At 37.4% G+C, this 22,641-nt stretch overlaps 1 protein-coding gene across 3 annotated transcripts in view; it reads right to left on the reverse strand.

Annotated features, from left to right (window-relative positions):
• The window catches only part of LOC145984028 (cytosolic carboxypeptidase 6), a 1,364,216-nt gene that overhangs the window by 397,447 nt on the left and 944,128 nt on the right, over positions 1-22,641 (reverse strand). For all 3 annotated transcript variants that reach the window (XM_083117345.1, XM_083117347.1, XM_083117346.1), the window contains one exon: positions 11,288-11,402. In XM_083117345.1, coding sequence (XP_082973471.1) covers positions 11,288-11,402 — 115 coding nt within the window. The remainder of the gene's footprint in view (positions 1-11,287; positions 11,403-22,641) is intronic.

Genomic DNA, 22,641 nt, shown 5'->3' on the forward strand with positions numbered 1-22,641 from the left:
TCTGTGTTTCGGTTCATAAAATATGATTCTGAAAATCTCATAAAATGTTTGAAAAATTACTAAAAAATGGCCACGTTAGTAACAGTGGTGTTTACAGATAATTCTATTCGGGTGGGTTAAGTGTGAACTAAATACAGTTGCTGGAAAAAGTTTCGGATCACAGCTGGAGAAAGTCACACGTGACATATTAATGTAGCACCTGGGAAGGTTCTGTTGGAAGATTGAGAGCCAGAAGTTTTGATTGTTCAGACTTTCTCTACTATGGTTAGTGGTTTAGAAAAAAATTGTCACATAATCTGACTCATGGTCATTTTGCAGAAATTGCGGCCATCTTGGATTTTTTAAATATTTTAGCTTAATATGGCAATGTAATATGTCATTTTATATGTTTTTGGCACCCAGAGTTCAATAATCACATGCAAATCTCATTTGGAGAAGTATGAGTTTTGTAGAAATTGAGGGAAAAATTAAAAATGCTGTTATAGTTTTTTAACGTTTGTACATACGTTTAAGAACACTGTATTAATTCATTTTTTATTTCCATTTTGTGGAATAATTCCTGCCTTGCGAAGAATTAATAATGAAAATAGTTGAATTAGTGCAATTTCCATCGAAGTAAAAGAGAAAAGACTTTCATGAAGCTTTTATGTTTGTTTGATAACGTAAATCGGACGGACGAGAAAAGTTATATAGGACAGATTTTGGATGACAGAAACTCAAAGAATCAAGTGGTGTGCTTAATGATGGTGTAATTATAGACATAGACAACTTTTCTATCACGCGACCTTATATCAAAACGAGTAACTAAATCTTTAGATCAGTATCCTCTGCAAATGACTTCAAAGAAAAACAGGCAGGTCTTCACTCCAAGGCCAAGTGAATCAAAATCCATATCAACCGTATGTGTGGTATGTAATCAGTTAATATAGAAGGGAGAAACACAACTTTTCCAAATTTGCGAGCGTGAAAGAGCACAGGAATTTCTCTAGATGTAATTTTTGAAATAACTTCTATCGTTAGTGATGTGTCAAATGTTTTGCCTCAGGTGCAATATTTCAAAACAAGAAGTTCAAAGCCTCTAACAAGATTCAAAGTGATCCTGTAGCAATACAAAAGATTGTAAGATAAGGAAATTTGTCGAAGGTTTGCATTTTCAAATGATCTTTGTAATGAATATATGAAGTAAGAGCACTAACTTAAAATTTCAAAGATATGGAATTGAATCTATGATCATTGCGAAGTTTTTCATATTCAAGGGAAAAATTCCTTTCCTAGCTTGCCTATCCGTCCATTACAATGTTCAAACATTAGAGCAACATTACAATAAGCCAGTTAAAGGTCAAGGATGCATAATTGAAATTGGACGGTGGTTCAATGTGCAGAACAATGCATTGCAAAGATACTTGCCTCATCGAGATAAACTAGTGACGAAATGCAGTTCCAAGAATACAACGAAGCAAAAAATGTTAACTTTTCGAAATGTTGTCCCCCGTTTTCAAACATGCCCTTCCACACAAAGCGTGTCTACTTTCAGTGCCATATATAGATGAATGTACTGGAAAACAGCTCAACACTGGGTCCTTTAATTATAATTATGTAGATAAGACAGTACTTACAATCCTATTATAACAACATTTAAGACCTAGTGATGTTGGTCTACCCTGTACATGCCAGAATTGCCTACGAGCTATGGTATGTCCTTATAGAGTTTGAAACGTCAATTACCGTACATTTTTAAAATGCAAAAGGAACGATTTATGTTTAAATGTTTGACTGAAATGAAAAATAAAGCAAAGGGAAATATTACATTTCTTTTCAGTCTTAATGTCTCCTCCTTCAAAATTTAAAGGCTACATTTCATTTATTCTTATCTATAGACCATAGTATGTGCTTTTTTAAAGCTTAGAGTGCTTGAAAACCTATAAAATGACGTACTACTCCCCCACATTACTCCACAAAAAATTAAAAGAAAAAATCAAAAATTCAAAATGGCGGAAATTTCTAGAAAATGACCACAAGTCAGATCATGTAACCAATTTTTTTTAATGCCTACATGTAGTAGAAATCATATAAGCAAACAAAATTTCTGGCTCTCAAAATTCCAACAGAACTCTTCTGGCTCCTAGACTATATTCTCTGCGGCATCGACAAGATCAACTTCCGACACTTGTCGCGTGTAATCTGCCTCCAATGTGACATGACAGCCAATATCAACTCACATGTACTTTATGGTTGTTGTTTTTGCTTTGACAGCCTGTACTCCATTGTGTTATACCGGTTTTCGATCGAGTTTTTGGGGATTCTTGGTGGCCAGAGCAGCTACATGTAGTGCTGGTGAAACCATTCCTTCATGCGTTTTGAACTGAAACACATGGAACTTTCCTGTTGATAAATGGATTGTCTGCAAGTAGTATTCTGACGGATGGGTGCATGACCTCTTCCATGGTTCCACACGACTGTTCACTGTGTCTGGAACCATCCAACATCTTGCAGTCACTTGGGAACTCTAAGGTGATACAACCCCATATCATCTTGGTAACTGAACCACGTTATCCGACGACAGCGTTCCGAAGCCACATTCGACACATTTGTAGGACAAGGAATAAAAAAAAATATTTTAAACAAAGTAATAAGCTGGCTCTTTTTTTGGGGGGGGGAAACATTGCTACTCTAACCGTGTGACAATTCAGGCTTCTATAATTTATGTTATTTTTTAGTGTTTATGATTTATGAACAAACTGACAGCCTGTGTTTTGTACCGAGGCTTATCCACTACGAAGGTTTGTTTCCTTTTAGGGTATGTCTGGACACGATAATAACTTATATAAAACATTTTATCTGGCATTGTGGACATACTTTCAGTACAAAACACACAATGGCAGTTGAGCAAATATTATGGGACCGGCAGGCAAAAGACTCAAATGCACTGTAATTTCATGTGAGCACTACACCTCTCTCTCTCTCTCTCTCATTCTCTCTCTCCACCTCTCTTTCTCTACCTCTCTCGTTCTGCCTTTCTTCCTGTATCTCTTCATTCTCTTCCCCTCCCATATTCTTCTTTTCATCCCGTATCTCTTTAATTCATTATATTTCTCTCTCATTCTCTCTTTCTGGTGATACATTAATAACAGAGTACCAAGCAGGTCTCATATTAGGGGAAAAGGGCAACGTGATCGTAATTCCTTGTTTCATTCGCAGTGGAGCAATATTGAACAGTTGTTTGGATCCCAATTCAACTGTAGGCCCAGGTCCAATTTACCTAGCTGAGCATAAAATATACTTGAAATTTTGACTGGCTTGGTTCTTTTATACAGTTCGTAATGGTAGCTTTACAATTCAAACCAGTTCCTACTAACAAAAAGCACTTGGTTGAAAAATTACAAATAAGTCGCATGTAGGCGTCTTTACCATACAATGGTGTAAATGGTAAAAATATATGTAGATAAGCAATTCACAAAATCATTATTAATGCTATATGTTAGTAATTAGAAGTTTTCTTTAATAGTGTTGGAAGGGATAATTTTATGTGGGTTGAATATGTTTCGTCTTGCTTCGTAATCAAAGTACAGGACATTTCATTTCCACATCTTAAAATGTAAGTTGTAAATTTAATCCCAAGATGTAAATTGTAAATTTACATTCTAAGATGCAACTGTAACTGTGAATTACTCTCCTTATGAAATGGATGGACATTATGAACAAAGAACAGAAAGCCTTCCTCGCTGTATCACACTGAAATGAACCCAGCTGTAAAATTTTGTTTAATATTTATTTACAACAAGGTCACTATCATGTGAATAAGCACATTAAAAGTATTTCTATTTCAGCGCCTGCATAAGATATGCCAATAGATAATGAATTGTCATCAATTCAACAATTATCGCTTAGTATAACTGCATTAACTGAATGATGCACCTGGGAAATAGCATGTGGACATCATGATAAGTGCATATGTCTGGGAATCGATTTCTCTAAATCCAGATTGTAGCCAAGTCTCTAACATCTGCGAGTAAATTATATTCAGTGGTGACGGTCGCTCTTCGTGTATTATTTTCTCCCACGAAAAGACAGTTTCATGTGGCTTTGCAATGAATTACGAATGAGAATAAGCTCATTTACTAAAGTGTAAGAAATTCTGTAACCAGGGCGTAAACTTTCTTCCTGAAGTCTGCAATGTAATAGGTTAATAATTGTTTGTAATTTCTATTCTCTAACACAGAATCTTCTCAAATCACTGACTTGTCATTTACAGCCTCATTTTCTACCGTAAACACAGTTAATATGCGAATTCAGTTCTCAAATTCAATCTTCTCAAGGTACAGACGTTTTTTAAAAGTGAAATGGATTATTGCTTTATTGCAAATGCTTGGGGAAAGCTTGTTTCTGTTGAGTGCAATGCTGATAACTTTTAATCAGTTTGGAGGAACAACAAATGTTTTACCAGTAATATTTATGATAGCATATAAATTTCAAGGATACATACAAGTACGACATGTCAACAGACAAGAGCCTGGTTTGGAATAGTAAACAAAAGTCATGATTAAATATAAAAGCCTCTCTCTCGCATTCATGCTCACGCTGAGAGTTTTGAATTTTTTAAGTAAGCGAAGGGTTGAAACATTCATTCACTAGGCTACAAGGACTGAACTATTGCCTTCTGGCTCTCGGTTCTCAAGATTTGTGAACAGTATTTTCGGCGTCAAAGAGTTAAACTGGACTGGATTTTCTACATATTTTTGTTAAGCGTGCACATGACTGCTGGTTTTAAGTACCGGCATTTGGAATAAATGTTACATATACGTAGGGAGAGAACATAATGATTTCGTTTAAGAGTATATTTATTCGAGATAATATTGAAATTCACGCCGTTATTTCAGAATATGATGAACTTTGATGTCATGGGTGGCCGCCGTCCTGTTTGAAAAACGGGAGATGGTACAGGAAATCTCTGGCCCTGAGGGTTCCCCCAATGTCAAGCAGATTACGATAGATGAGCCTCAGTTCGTACTTGTGGACATGCATCGACCGTATTTCATTATTACAACAATTTCCCAGGTGACAATGTAATGGACGCCCACTACACGCAAACTAATAGGTAACTTGGAAGCTTCTCAAATATCCCATTATCGACATTTTAAGGGTTGACGGAATTTGGGGAAATTTCCAACATCAGTTTCAACCTAGTGAGAAATCACCAAATTGGATTATTCATCACGCACAGCATGGGAAGAGAATACATAAACTCTTATCCTTTGAAGAAAACAGAAATTCTAGTAGGAAATTGGTTTGTAACTTACAGCTTTCACATGTACAGCGTACTGCTTGATATTCATAGCCTCATAGTCAGATACTTAAGAATGAAAATCTTACTCCCATAATATCTTTTCGGTAATACTATTGGAAATTTATTGTTAATTATTATTGATTTACAGGAAGTTGGTAAGATGATCTTATTTATAAAGTAACTCTTCAGTTATGTAGTTAACATAACAGAAGTTGAACAATTAGTATGTTCCGTAAGTTAATACGTGGCACTTTACACATGAAAAGATAACAATAAAAACGTACAGCAGGGGACCACAGTGGTCTTAGTTTTATCTACTTTTTCAAGTGATTCCAAACCAATTAAATGTGCCTGCTTGTGGGAGCCGGTCCCACACAAAGCAATGCAACATTAACAATCAGTCCGCCAGGGAGATATACCTAAGATTTCTCTGGTTTTCATATCTTTCAAGTTTTTAAACTTGCTCAATATACTTATTTTTTCCTCTGAGAAATGTTTCTGTTGTTGATTTTCCAATTTGTATTTGGTGCTTTATTTACTTTCGTTGTCTAAAAAACCGTGATTATTTTCGCTTTTTAGCATTATTCACTCTACTAATATAGTGTTCTTTCCTCTTTCCTCACGTTTATGCAGTTCCATATAGCAAGATTAGTAAGTGTGACAACTGAACATTTATGGTAATACGTTCACCAAGATCCTATATTGATTGATTGATTGATTGATTTAGTTGGTGTTTTAAGTCCACTTTATGCACAGGAAGGCTAATCGGGACTAGGCCTACAGTTTAAAGTGGGATCCGAACCATTATGTGCCTCCACCGGGAATTGAACCCGGGACCCCTTGATTACAAGACGAAAGAACCTATATTGAGAATTACTGAGTTTGGTTAAGGCTCATCTTATAGCAGGTGTGTGGAGGGGAGAGGGGAAGATGCGGAAATGGCTAACTGAATACTTTGAAATTGGTTGTTTTCGCCTTCTGGTTATTGAAAAAATTTGTAATGTGAAATTTGATTTTCTCAAAGAAAAATGTAAACCTGGTTGTAACTGTATAGAGCTACTTCCCAAGGAAGTTAAAAGAAGATTTTATTTTGTATTTTTATCTGTATTATTGTACAGCTACAGCTTTCTACTTCCCCACGATGAGAAAAAATAGTGAATTATGTAAGTAAAAAAGAAACACAACATAGAATCTTTGCTGTTAACAATCATTGTGAAATTAAAACTTAATTTATATAATTGAAACGCACAATATTATTATCCAAATTAATCGTTAAATTCAAAAAAGAGGAAATGTGTGATCTCACTTTCTTGTAGGTTTTAAATCAATTTTTAACCTTGTTTTACGGCACACTGACACTCACGCACACCAATATCCACTCATTCGTTCAGAAAGATTAATTCTTAAGACTAATGGTGCCCCAGGAGCAAAAAAAGGCTAAAATTTGTTTGCACGAGCACCTACAAGAAAAAGTTGTGACTAGAAGTTAAAATGAAGAAGGGTGAACAAAGAGTGAGCGAACCAGAAGTAGGCGGTAGATTATCCGCGCACAGATGGTAGATGTTGCAAAGATGAGAGATATTGCTCTGCGGAAAGAGACAAATGATTTATCTACCTCTCTTTCGAAGGGAATAATTCTGGCGAGTTTCCACTGTTGTAAGAAACTGCCTATTGGGACAAGAAGATTGGAAGGAGCGGGCAAGAGTGTGAGAAGAAATCACAGTGCGTTCTTAAAAGAATGGGGGAAAAAAGTGGATTGAGTTCCTGAAAGAAAATAACTTTAGGAAGAAAGGAGAGGTTGATAAAAACAAAATTCTTTCCCCTAGTAGCACAGAAAGGGCTTTCTATATTGAAATTTCAACCAGTTTTCCTGATATCGAATTGTCAATTTGACTTGAAATTGAGCAATATCTAATGACACGTCGCAAAGAGATGCTCCATACTTTGCTTGGCATCTAGAAACTTCCAATTGCAAGGAAACTTGAATCTTGGTATTGTCTGAAAACTGAGGCAATCGTAGCCCTTTGCTCATCATGGAGTATGAAATGGGAACACACGGCAATATAAGAAACTCAACTTAAGCCCCCATCCTTTAAATAAACAGAAGAAAGTAAAGTTTAAGCGAACCGGATAGAATTTGGAGCAACAAATATCAGTCTTTGATGTTTCAGCAAAGTTTCTACGCTGTAAAGCTGACTAGTATTTACATGTTGGAAACAGGTTCCAGCTGATGTGAATGAAATATACTCAAACACTTATTCATGATTAATTCCTATTAACGATAGAGAAATTATTCACGACACAAACACCTAAAACCAAGATTCAATGGTATTTCACTTTCTATAGCAGAAACTACCACAAAATAATTACCAATAAATATTACTGTGAGAGTGTACCTATAATTAATGTATTTTGGTTTTTATGATGTGCTTGGTCTGAATATGCGTCATTGAGTTTTGTATTTTGTTTCAAAATTCGTACAAAACTCACAACATAAGAATACGTTGTTTTTGCAATTTGTTTGTTTAGATTAGTTTTCTGCTAATTTTGGCTAGTCGCAATGATGAGGACGAGTGACGAGTAAATGAAGGGACACTCATAAAGAACTCCCATGTCCAAGCCGAGACTCGAACCAAGAATCTTCGGCGGCGAGACTGAAATTGATGTATCTTTTATTAACGGATTATATACCTGCTACACACCCCATGCTTCCTGTAATACATCGTTCCTTTTTTCTGGCAGTACACCATACCGGCATGTTTTCCTAGCTGATAATAAATGTATATAAGGGCTATGAACGAATATGTACCTGGGTGTGTCGATTTCCAGTTAGCAATATTTACTCCATTATTCATTGTGTTTCGTTTGAGTCATGACTAGATTTTGATTCACTGTCATCTGCATACGCTACGCACTATCGTTTGAATGTTCATTACCTCCACTGAAATGTAGATAGTACATTAATTCTAATGTTATGCATGCATAGAGCTAATATAATGTATTGACACAAATTTTAGAATCTACGCTATGGTGTTAATAATTACTAGCAGTATAAAACAAACATTTAAAAATTAGTATTGAAATTCATAATAAGAATGATATCTTGATTTTTGTGTTTATTGACAAACACTAGCTGTACAGAGCAATGGTATGAAAAAATGTATAGTCAAGAAATATGTAATAAAATTCCCAGAGAAAGGGCTGGAATCTTGAATTGTTGTTTGAGTAGGACCGGAATCTGTTGCATATCCTACTGCGTAAAGAGTCAGCAGTTCACTAAGTATTCAGATTTAATCGTTACACTGATGATTTTGTAAGAACTATTATTCGTCATCAATTCATCCAAGAAATGGACATATGTATGAAGTTAAATCTCCGATAAAAGGACAAAGAAAGAAGGGAGAAGTACCAGGGAGATGCCTAAAACCATTGCTCGAGGAGATGCTGAAGATGATCCCTGTCTCCACCACATTAAGTGCTTCTCTCCGAAAAGAAAGACGTTTTAGCTTCATTGAGCACCTTGATAATTTACCCAAAGAAATACCACCAGGGGAGGGGAGAAGGAAGTGGGTCAAGAGAAGACGATGATTTGGTGAAAGAAATGAATGAGAACGAAAAAAACTCAAATTGGAAGAGTTTCCTAACTTAGGAGGAAAAAGTTAAGAGCTGTAATTCCTGTGATGAATGGATCCCAAGTGAAAACGTGAGAGGATTAACAGGGGGAAAAGATGGGACGGTGAAGAATAAGCTCTTGGAAGTGCAGTCATAAGGAGGTGTTAGGCAAAGCTTTCATAATAATATGTGAGTAGAATTTTAGGATTTCCGCCCACAGTAACGTTGCATGTACCAACGTCCCACATTTTCATTTCATACCAGACAAGAAGAAGAAGCAAATTCAGTTAGGTTCGTAACTTTTCGACAATAGAGAAAATACATACTTCATACGGTTCTTGAATGTCTTACATTAAGAAATAATATCCAATCCGATTAGTGTTTTTACGAGATAAGAACATCTTGTGTTATGTTTTTGAACAATTCATTTACTGTGTAATTTTCAGCCATTAGCAAAGCCCAAGTATTATTGTCGATTTATATGTAAATGTTTCTCTCTTTAGGGACATACAGAAACTGATGCAAATTGACAAATGGAAAACTCCTCCAGAGGCAAGTAATAAATATCTAATTGTTTTTTTACTGATATACCAATATACACTACAATCATATGATACTGTCCCTGCTGACTCCGGTGGCGGAGTGGTTAGCAGATCGAGCTAAGACGCCAGGGATCCCGGATTCGAATTCCGGCCTGGGTATAGGTGTTCGTTGTGAGTGTCCCTTCATGAATTTCATCATCCTCAGCATCGTGATTAGCCAAAAGTGGCAGAAAAACAATGCTAAATAACAACAATTAAATAAGATATTATGCCTAAATTAGGTAAACCTAATCCGTCGGTTACATACAGAATTAATATGTATGTGGAACCAATTTTCTTTTTATGGGTCCTTTGCATGGTACTATATTCACCAGAGATACACAAAACTAGCACAATCTTTATGTATCGTGTTTATAAATTATATTTCCTTCGAGCAGAGCTGAAAATTGTAGCAAACTCGAGTCCATTCCAAGCAGCTCACCTTCACTCCGGAGCCTTTGGGATACTTCCATCCGGAACATTTCTTTGGCTTAAACTCTGTCCCTATTCTTTTCTTCCACGTGTCCCCCTCCTTCTTCTCATATCCCCTTCCATTTCTTCGGCTAGCCCACATCGAAATGCCCTTCTGTAATACAAGTTTACCTCCGGTAGCTCAATTGCCTATTTCAAAGTCCAAAGCGATTTACGCCCAATATCTGAACCCCTCCTTTCTTCCCAGTTTACGACCTACTTGCAGGAGAACACGAAGCGTGGGTGTGCACGTATGTGTCTGTGTGTGGTGTGTGTTTGTGTGTGAGTGTGTGTGTAACTTGTATCCAGAGCACATAGGTGAGAATCGCTGACGGGCGCCCCGGAACTGTAACGAGTCAGTTCAGAAGATGAACGAAACAAACCAAACAAACAAAAAAATAGGAAGCAAAAAAAAAAGTCTTAATTTTCCAACATGCGCCGGAAAGGCCTACGGAATGCTTTATTGTCGACAAACGTCTACTCCATTTCGCTTGTTTTTCTTCCCAGCATATTGGCATTCGTTAAAATTTCATCTTTCGTAAAGACTTTTATGTGATAGTAAAACGAACCCCTATTCTCCCACTCCCTCCTCTTTCTCTTTCCCTCTGTGCTGGGTATATGCCTCTATGTTAGCTTTCTTCTCCCTTTTATACCTTTTTCCAAGTCAGGGTTGAAATAACCTACTTTGTAGCTCTGTCAGAAGCGCCACGTAGACATTCTTCACATACCACAAGGTGAACCCACAAGCATTTACGATTAATTGCTTGCTTTATTAAATTCAGAAACGCATTTTAAAAATTGTCATAAGAACACATAAAACTGACATTAAATAGCAACGCTGAAGAACATTTGAGGACATACATTGAATACGACTTTTTAGGTGGTAACGTATTGTAATAACTATGTCTTCCAAAGAATAAAACACATTACAATATCTCCATGCCAATCTTTTTCGAAAATAATTATTCTATTAATGATTTTATGGTGACTACAATATAGAAGTTTCTTTGGAATATTTCAAACTCTCATGACTTATAGTTGCGAAAACACACAACAATAGTATTTTCTATTTTTTGTTATTTTACTTCTCGTTTCTGTCACTCTTGGGAAATCGCGACAACACACAACAGAGTATTCGGTTAATTTTAATGCAGAGTTGTAAAAGAAGCACATTCTGAAAATGATTTTTTACAAGTGCATCTTCATAACTGTAAAAAAAGGTGTCTAGATAGGGTACGAGTAGTAGCTAAAGCTGCCGCATCGTAATAAAAGTTTGATATCGGTGGAGGAACACTTCATACTTAAGTGTTTCTATCAACCATAGTAAATAGAAACATACCTGTAATTTCCCAAAAATACTCCATCTGGATTCATCATAGGCACTATCTTGAACACCACATGATCTCTTAGTGCAACTGCTATGGGATGATTGCTAACCAAAAAGTCAATCAAGCCTGCAATGAAGGGAAAAGTAAATCAAATTATATTATTCCATGCACGAAGTGTCGCTTGTGCAGACTTATACAAAAGTGGAGATAATTATGAAGACTACCAGGTTATTAAAGAAATTAAAAATTAAAATACCTATAGCTAACAGTGTATACGAATGCATACGGCAACCTATTAAACAAGAATTTTTATTTTTATTATATAGAGTGAACCATAAGAAAAATTTTTTTATCTTGGATAATTGTACATATTTTTTAAAAATATATATATATAGCACGAATGAATCAATTGATTGCACTTATCACCAAAATCTCAATATACTGACTAAGGCAGAATTTATTTTATTTCAAAACATAAACTAAACGTTATGTTTCAACCTTCTAGCAAGGTCTTCTTCAGACTCTACCAAATACAAAAAATATTTATTTATTTATTAAATTATTATTATTATTATTATTATTATTTTGTACAGAGTCTGAAGAAGACCTTGTTAGAATATTGAAACGTAACGTTTAGTTTATGTTTTAAAATAAAATAAATTCTGCCTTGGTGAGCTTATTGAGTTTTAGGTTAAAATGGAAACAAGGCTTAATGGTGTTATCATTGCACTCATTACGCATATATCATTATTACAATACAAATGAAGCTACCTACAAAATATTATATTAATACCTACTTGGACATGTACATATTATGCAACGTTTATCAATGATGTATACGTAAATCCATTGGAAGTGAACATTTGTAGTAGTTAAAATTTGTGTTTACTAGCGTAACTACACGTCACACAAAGTTAAAATAAGATAGTATTTTTAATTGTCTGTACGGACTGCAATGTTCATTATTTATTTCTTGCAGTTGCTGTCTATATCTACTACCGGTATCAATCAGTTATTTCTGTCAGGTTGTTTTTCACTTATTCGTGTACAGGGAGATACGAAAGTAACTTAAGAATATGTTTATGATTTAATAAGTGAGTTTTAACCGGAATTCTGTGCTTTATCTGGCAGTGTCGTCAAGAACATCTAGGAAACAGAGTGTACTATTTTTCTAAATGCGGTAATCGACTAAATTAATCCTAATTATAGGTCATCGTAATGATACACTTAATAAAAAATATATTGGATCACTGTCATACCTTACATATATATAAATTATATAATAGGTATACAAAACTGAACTTTCGTAAATGGTACAGTACTGTCACAAAAATTGGACGTATGGAATCTGTCTAAGTCCAACGTCTATCCAAATTATGTTGGCAGCTCTGCAACACGGAAGTGTTGTGAAATATTCGATCCTCCAATCAGAGTGAAGTTTGCTTCGGAGGAGCAGGAAGCGTGACTCACGGGTCTTGTTCACAGGAACTTCAACCAATGCAGGATTTTCAAACATGAGATAACACCCCATTGGTTAAATATTGTTTCAATAACGCGAATCGGCAGAAAGAGTTCGCAAAATTTACGTTGTAGCATTAATTGCGTCTCACTGTTTCAAATTAGTATTAAATTGTCAGAATGATAGTTAACAAACGTAATATATGTATTCATGTATGTGTTTGACAATATATATCACTCATTAGAACAGTTTTCACATTGTTTTCACTACGTGAGATGATATTTCATTTTTACATTTACGATAAAATAGTGGTTTGGGTGTTATAACAGTTTTTATGAATTAATTTATAGATGCACTTTTATTTGTTGAGTTAATGATGAGGCTCATTATTTTTCGGGATTAAATAGGAGATATACAGCACATTATCACAGATCGTTGGGGAGTTCAAGCTCTATAAAATATAGGAGAAAAAAGGTAAAAACTCAGCGTAATGTCCATTACAAGAGGTTTGGAAAATTCCATTTAGTATTAATCCTGTAAACCTCAGCAAGGTAGTTGTAGTGGTCTCATCCAGACTGCTAATGTAATGGTCCTGGTAATTATCAGGTTGAACAAAAGAACAAAAAAGGAAACCTGCCTGTTGGCTAATCGCTATTGCAGGCTCCACTGTAATTGTCTCCGAGACCACAGTCTGAATTAAACTACAGCTCCCTTTGGAGATTAACATACCTCTGGAAAACCGCATAAAATACACGCCGGTGGAAATTTATCTCTTCGACAAGATGGGGAACGGGAGGTTAGAAACTTCTGGAGGAGGAATAACTAAGGTACTGGGAAAGCGCCAAAAGTTGTTTTAGTTAATTTATATATCTACTGGGATGTGAGATTTCGCAAACGAACTAAGAAGGAGAAAAATCCGAGCCCGTTTCTGAAACTGATTTAATCTTCAACTTCTGCCCAATCGGAACGCGAGGGTGGGACAGTGCACGAACTTCCATAGCAGTTGTGGTTGTGAAGCTCAGCCGTGTTCAACGATACTTGGACCAGAGTTCTCGGACAGCTTACCAGCTGTTGCTATTGCGTTTGCTATGGCTATTCCAGTCGGCAGCAATGCAATTTGGTCGCCTTACATTCTCTGCAGTTCTTTCGGGACCGAAGCAAGGCAAAGTAGATAATTCCTAGAATAACAAGAAAAGGAACATATGGCCGTGAGAGGAAGGTTCATGTAGAAATTTTGCCTTCTCCATGACCGAGAGACAGAAGGTAGTTGAAAATTATTGGATATACCCTCTCTAATTCTCGAGAATATTACGGAAATCAAAGTTATGGGCGTAATATTAGGCACGTTTCCGAAGTGCTCTTAATGAAAAATGTTACATCTGGAAAAGAGAATTTGAGTTAAATTATATTTTTATTTAGAACAATGTAAAATCAGATATTACTTGCAGAGTGACTTGGTGTTTCGAAATTATCTGAAGTTCGTTCGTGTTGAAAAGTTACCATCACATAATTATTTGCTTTTCTTGTACTTTTATATCTGTAAGTTTAAAATATTTTTACTTCTTCTTTGAGATATTAAAAATAGTTTTTGGAATAACAGCATAATTTATTTTCTCCTACTTTAAAATTTGAATTATTGAATTTCCAACCCTAAAATTAGTAGATGAATGGTATGTACACATCCAAGGGGATGGAAATTACATATATTCTTGAATTTATTATAATAGTATCATTACAATATTCCCTGCCTTTACTAAGAGTTGGAATTTACTACAATTCATATTTACTAATTTCTGTATGTATTATGAATTTCAACTGTCCCTTAGTATGTGAATTTACTCATTTTTGTATACATTATGAATTCAAAATATTCATCAGTGTGTGTATATCTTCCATTCAATAATAACCTGCAATTATCTAGAGCGATTATATGTCCAACCTGTTATTGTACTAGTTAGTGTAGATTATTTAAATCTTAGAAACGTAATAGAATTCACATCCTGTTGCACAAGATGATTAAATGATAATAGAACAAAGACTTTTAAGCCTCTAAAACATGTATTTTATATTTTAAAAGTCTGAAAAAATTGGAAATATTATTAAATAAATCGTGTTTATTAGATTTGGTTTCTGAAGTAAAATTCTAGTTTTTAGCTAACTATAAAAATATAGACAGATAGATGGAAACCAACATGTTTTAGTTGTACTTGCACAGCCCTTAAAAATCATTAAAAACTCAACTTTTATGTATCTGCACTCTCTGGATTCTCTATATCTGTTTTTCTGGTATCCCGATCTAGCTACCAATGTGTTCTGAACTTAAAGTGGGGGTTTGTTGTCAGATTCTAATTCTCAATCTTATGAAAATATTGTTCGGAATATATATTGAGAAGTTGAGAACATTATTCAGAACGTCTCCATGGTTGCCAAGCTATCATAGAAAACACTAGCAATCTTTCTCGATCGTTCGAGTGGTATGGCCATAGAATCTTGACAAACAAAAATAAAAATCATCTGCTCATACAGAGGTTCATATAGAAGGTATAAGCAGGGTTTACTTTGCATCTCTAAACCCTTATCCGTAAGCATTAAAAAAGCAAAATTTTTACAGACTGAATTGAAAAATGGAACAAAATAAGATTTGTCAAATGTATGATACGTTTTTGCAGATTGACTAATTTAATTATTTCCAGCACAACACCCACAAATAAAAATGTATTCTAGTGCTCAGTTTTTGGAAATACAGCAATATATATGGTACTCTATCTGAATTCTACACTCCACGGTATGGAAATAATGAAAATCACATCAATCAATTTAAATACCTGAGGCTCTTAAGTGAAATTCCACTTCTAACAACTACATACGTGCAACTGAATGTAGATTTTCTTTATTTTCTTATATTTCACATCCGTTCATCTCCTAAATGTATAATTGAAACTTGAAGGTGCCTGACATCACAATTAATTCAATTCCTTTTCACAAAAGTAGGAATTACTTCTGGAAACATCTGAACAAATGCTAACCAATACCATAGTCGATGAGTTAGTTCATTTCCCATTATACTTAATGATTTAAACAGTGAAAATACTGAAGAAACTTCATAACGATTCACACGATGTATGTTATTAACCTATGTATATTGATGAAGGAATTGGGAGCATAAAAGTCGAAACATTAATTTGCCTCAAACATCGCTCAGAAGCTCGCAAGTTGAACGCTCATTCACCCCACATTCCACCGGATGCAGAGCCGAGCAACAAGAATTTTCCACTCGGCTCTGCACAGTCAGCAAGGCAACGGCCCTCGCCAGCGGTGAGTGCACCTCCACTGTAAATTTCCATCTGCATCCAGGGATACCCCAGGTGCACAGTGGAGGTGCAAAGTCCACCAACCTATGACTCAAATCCAATGTATAAAACCGCTGGAGACAGTAAATCGATCTCTCACTTCGCTCCAATATCACCACCAAACTGATCGACGAGAAGAGGACGACGGCCTGCTGAGAGATCGCGACAGCACGAGGCGGCAACAAGCGAGAAGTCCATAGCAGTCCGGATTAAGCCAACCGAAGAATCTGCAAGAATAAAACAAGTCGCCGAATTGCCTGCCGTCTCTTATCGTCATCTTCGATCTCTCCAGCGGACACCTGTCACCGTCGCCGACGCCAGAAGCCGAGGGCCAGACCAACAGCAAGGGGTGAGTAGCGTTCAACAACACAGGCTCCCAACAATCCTTCATCAGCCTCCTTAAGGGTAGAGGTGGTTAGCCAAGTCAAACTTAAGACCTACTGTATTTATCTGAGCTACGTCCCGGCGTGACTCGATCCCGTACCTTACCCGACGTCACGCTACATGGTGGAGATAGCCGGCTCCACTCCGTGGATTTCCATAAAATTTTAATTTTTATTTTTTTTTACGTCACTCAAAACCCCATAATCTAAAATCCCCGCCGCACACAGCAGCAACCCTAGAAATTCTTCTTTTTCGATAATACACTTCGTATTATAAACTCCCCACTTGTAATTTTTTTTTCTTCCGCTCACTATCTTTCATTTCTTGTGAATAAGTGCATAAAAATTCCCCCTCCCTAAATTCGCATGAACGAATCCCAAATTATTCTTCACGAAGAGCTAGACCGTTCTCTTGATCAGATTCTCTCCTTAGCCTCCGCTATTAATTCCCCCGCTCCTTCCCCCCGAATAACCAGATCCAAGGCTCAACATCCCGATTATCCACAGTTTCTAGGTGGTCTAGAAACTCCCAAACGAAAAAAGAAACACCCAGAACCCCAAACCAGTACACCTAAAACTAACACCCCTACCACCATCAATCCTACCACTATCAATCCATCCCCGTCAAGAATGTCCGTAAATATACCCCATGGCTTATACCCCGCCCCCTTCACAGGAAAAAACCCTCAAGAAGTTGAGCAGTTTTTTGAAAAGTTCGACAGTATTGCGGGCGCTTTGGCGTGGGAGGAAAATAAAAAACGCGAAATGTTGCCATTGTTCCTCGCAGACATAGCGCTCACATTTTTGAACGATCTCAAGAAGCAGCCAAACTTCAACACCCTCACCTTTCCGCAAATCAAAAAAGAATTAATTTCATTATTTAAAGGCAGTCACTTAGTCAGCATGCCCATCCAAATTTTATTAGAGACAAAGCAGGAAATTAACCAGCCCATTCATGATTATGTTATTCGTAAGAAAAATCTCGTCCTTCAATTCTTCCCGCAAGCGACGAACCCTCAAATCCTTTCCTATGTTGTGTCGGGACTTCGATCTAAACACATCGCTGCGATAGGAGACAAAGAGTTCACCGACACAAGTTCTCTTATTGCACATCTGCAGAATCAAGAAAGGCAAGACATGCTGATTCAAGCTAGACGCAATGAGGAACAAAGTGAAGCGATGAAACTGATAGATGCCGCTAAGTACATGCACTCCATTTACGCAACAGCCTCCCCTCAGTTTCCCAGCTGTACGCAACCACAGGTCAGCAACACGCATCCTTTCCCCACACCTCAGCCTGCTTCGTCATTTGTGACGTATTCCCCCCCTACCCCCCTCCCGCAGATCTCTCAAGCTCCATACAACTTTCTTCCGCAGCAATCTTATCAAGCTACACCAGCTCTCCCGACCAACTCATGGCAAGTCCAAACCACGCCCACAGCCCCTCCTTCCCTCCCCTCCAGTCAAGCTCCACACACGCAGTCCGCTAGTTCTACCAGCGCGGCCGTTTCCCAGTCTTGCAACGCAATTTTGCCATCTGGCGGTTCAACAGCGAACCAACTAGATTCAGTCACGAACCAATTGCAAACCTTAACATTAGAAAATAAAGTTGAAGCGTTGTGTCACACTGTCCAGAACCTGGCAGATCAAATACAATCAAATAACAGTAATCAATTTCAGACCCGGCCTACTTTTTACGGCCAGGGGAATGGCAATCGCAGAGGTTCTACTCGCGGCATGCGACGTAATTTCAGATCTCGAGGTGGAAATAATAATTCAGACGGGGGGCGACAAAATTCACAGTTTTCGCAATGCCAGATCTGTTTCCGTTCAAATCACTCTACCAGGGACTGTTTTTATAACCCAAACAATGAAAACAAGGGCGATTTAAACTGAAAAACCGTGTGAATCGATGGGACGGATCCACACGCAAGACAAAATTTGACACAGTTCCTATCCTTGAAAAAAACAACCTATTCTTCATTCAAGCTCATGTAAATAATAACCCACTAGAAATTATGATTGACAACGCAAGCCAGATTAGTATTTGTCCTCAGCATTTAATTCCACCCAATGCAAAGAAAATTCAAATGCACAGCATTATTAAAGGCGTCACTGGTAACAGACTTCCTATCTCTGAAATTGTAATACTCCCCCTTCACATAGGAAGATATAGGTACTCCCACCCTTTTAGGGTTGTGCAATCCAAAGAATTACCTCCTCTCCTTGGCAATGACTTCTTGAAGACACAAAATTGTGACATTTCACTTAGTACTAACCTGTTAACTCTTAGACGCTTAGGCCATATTCCGAACTATAACCTTCCCACAAAATCACACACCTACACCATCCCTGATGTAATTTTTTCTAAACTACACCCTACTAGCAACCAACACAGTTTAGTAACAATCCCAGAAAATGTAACCCTAAAACCTAGAACCCGAACATATGTTCCAGTTTCCATCACTCCCCCCCTCCCCCACAATATCCTACTCACACCCTCTCAGGAAACACTCCTTACATACAATATCCTCATACCCCATGCTCTCCTTAACACTTCTTCCCCTCTGTTACTAATTCATAACCCCTCAGAGAAACCAGTCACACTCAAATCCAACACCCCACTTGGCCAAGCAACCCCATGTGACATTCTAGTAGACATGACAGACACATCCAACACTGATATGACTACCACGACATACGCATGCACAGAAGACAATACAGACAACACAAGACTGAAGGAAAGTCAGAAAAAATTTGACCCATCTTGCATCAGTATTAACCCTGACTTATCAGAGGCAGACAAACAGAAAATCATACAGTTAGTATTTGATTATGCTGATGTTTTAGCTTGGAAAGGCGATAAACTCACCACAACCCCAATTTATGAGTACGACATTGACATTGGCAACAATCACCCTCCTTATATGAGACAATACCCCATCCCTTTGAATCTTAGAGAGCAAATGAAAATTGAGCTTCACAAGCTCTTACAAGATGGCATCATTCGCAGGTCAGAAGGTAGTCCATTCCGACACCCAGTTCTCTTAGTGCGCAAGCGAGACAATTCGTTCCGCGTGGTGTCTGACCTTCGGGCACTGAATAAAATCATTCAGCCCTCTTCTCTCCCAACACCTAACATTGACAACATTTTAGCAGACATGGCAGGCAAGAAATATTACACAACCCTTGACCTTAAATCGGCATTTTTTCAGGTAAAATTAACAGAAAGGTCAAAGAAGATGACCTCATTTGCAATTAGTAATTGTGGAAATTACGAGTATGAAGTACTGCCAATGGGATTGAAGACAAGTAGTCAGGTCATGAACAATGTAATGTCTATGGCTCTATCTGGCATAGATAGTTCCGAGATATCTGCATATACGGATGACATAATTTGCTACACAAACTCAGTTGACGCAATGCTACAAGTTTTACATAAAGTCTTTGCTAAATTACGTGCAGCCAATTTGAAACTAGGGCCAAATAAATGTAAATTTTGCTTTGAAGAAATTCCAGTCTTAGGCCATCTTGTGTCGCAAAAGGGATTCCAAATTTCTGATCACATCCTGCGTGCAATCAAAGAATTCCCTCCACCTAAATCTAAGAAGAATTTGAAATCTTTCCTAGGCATATGCAATTTCATCAGACGCTATGTACAAGGGTTTGCGGAACCCGCAGAATGTTTGTTCAAATTACTCAAAAAGAAAGTAAACTTTCATTGGCATGAAGAGCATCAGAAAAGCTTTGAGGCATTAAAAGATAAAATTATTTCCGCACCCATTCTTAGACCTTATGACCCAAAGCAAACTTCATGCGTATACATCGACGCGTCCTACCAGGGTATGGGCGGTTGTCTTATGCAGAAGGATGATGATGGAGTACTACATCCGATAGCCTTCTGCAGCAGACACCTTACAGACACTGAGAAAAAAGCAGATGTCTTTTCTCTTGAAATTGCAGCTGCCTTTTATGTCCTAAAATCATTCAAATTCTTCTTAATCAACACACCCTTTATAGTTTTCACAGATAACCATGCATTGTCTTACCTTAGAACAACAAAACAGTTGTCCGGGGTCCTTGCTCGAAGATCACTCTTCTTCCAAGAGTTCGACTTCCAAATCCACCATATCCCATCATCACAGAATGGTATTGCTGATGCATTATCGAGGAATCCTGTAGACCCAGCCCCTTCCTTGCCCAACGACACAGCACAAGACACTTCCCTTGACACAGACGAGGAGGACATACTAAATCAAGTCTTCATGTTACAATCTGATGACTTTGACATAGGTACGGCACAAAGAGAGGACCCATACTTACAAGCATTAATCAAAATTCATGAAAACCACCCAGATGCTGATCACAAATTAGAGAAAACAGCCTACTCATTTGTTCTTGACAATGGAATCCTTTATAGGAACACTAAATTTTCACCAGGCTATAGAAGACAGTTATGTATTCCCCAAAAACTAAGAAAAGAAGTGTTTCAATTAATTCACTGTAACAAAATGATGGCCGCACATCAAGGTGCTGCTAAAACATACTCCCATCTCTCTTTACGCTACTATTGGCCTAATCTAAAGAAATATGTGTACGCTGCAGTACGCAAATGCACTGAATGTCAAGTAGCAAAAAGAGCTCACGGAGCCATACAACATACACTGCAAACGAGCCCACCCGCTAGTCATCCCTTTAGCCAAATACATATTGACGTGTGTGGACCACTGACTTCAACCTCTGACACAGGACACAAATACTTTCTATCCGTTGTTGACAATTGTACCAGATTTGCCATAAATACAACCCTCCCCAACCATGATGCCAACTCAATAGCTAACGCCCTTGTCTCGCATGTTTTTCTCATTTTTGGTCTTCCAGAGACGATTATGATTGACAGGAGCTCCCCGAACTGTAGCAAATTAATACAGGAATTATCCAAAATTACTGGTGTCACATTAAAATTTGTTGATACCGCTGCCCACTTCAGAAATGGTGTAGTCGAATCATCTTTTCACTACTTGAAATCCATCATGAAAACTTATGTGGTACAAAAACAAGGTAAATGGCATGAACTTTTGGCTAGCGCGACCCATGCCCACAATGTAAGTACACATCTTGGCATGAACAACTCCCCCTATTTTTTGCTATTTGGACAACACCCTAGGTTAATTGCAGATGCTGTTCTCCCTACTAATCCCAACACCACTATCCACTCTAATGAACAGAGAATAGAACAACTCCAAGCCGCTCGAGAACTAGCACACAAACATTTAGCAAAGCGATTTGAGCAGCAAAAACAATGTGCCGACAAAAAGACACAACAAACAACCTACTCCCCTGGACAATTAGTGTATATTTTGGACACTACCCCTCATCCCCACGTACCCAAGGCATTTTCCTCTTCCTACAAATTTCAAGGGAAAATAATTTCACAAAACGACGCCAATTCCTATTTGGTGGAATACACCGATGGTCGTGGCAAACTGAAAACTGATGCTATCACGATTCACCGTTTGAAAACAAGGCACCTTGACTCGGACGAGTCTGTCACTTAAATATTCAATTTTTCACCGTTGCACAGTCCATTCACACTTTATAAATATTCTTTTCGCACCCACATGTCAATATAATACTTGTATTTTCGCATTTTTTTTTCTTCGCAACGCGATTTTTTCACCAAGCCGCACACAAGAACGAGCACATGTAAAAACGGAAGTTCCGCCATTTTGATTTACGTAGTACCCTCTTCTTCCTGTTCCCTCCTCCTCAACACTGTACACATAAAAGAGTCGGGAATTAACTTTAAAGCAAGTTCGAAGACTAAAATAAACTTTTAATATTCCACAAAGTAATAATAATAAAGAAGTAGAAAGTAAAAACGGCCAATCAGGAACGTAGTCTCTCAACTGACTACTGGTTGAGTACGTGAATTTTCCACTCGCTTGAGACAACGCGATTTTTTTTTTGTCTGCAGCAAGCAGATGGTAAAAAAAAAAAAAACTCGCACAAGTATCTGCGCATGCGCGACCTACCCGTAGACGAATCTCGCACAGCTGACGATTTAGTAATCGCTTCGGCTCGAGCAAATACATCGCGGAGCGCAAAACGTAAACAAATGGTAATAAAATACAAACAAATAAAAATGCAGAAGTTTATATTATAAACTATTC

The sequence above is a fragment of the Lepisma saccharinum genome, chromosome 2 (assembly GCF_977018435.1).
Source record: "Lepisma saccharinum chromosome 2, izLepSacc3.1, whole genome shotgun sequence".
Lineage (NCBI taxonomy): Eukaryota > Metazoa > Arthropoda > Insecta > Zygentoma > Lepismatidae > Lepisma > Lepisma saccharinum.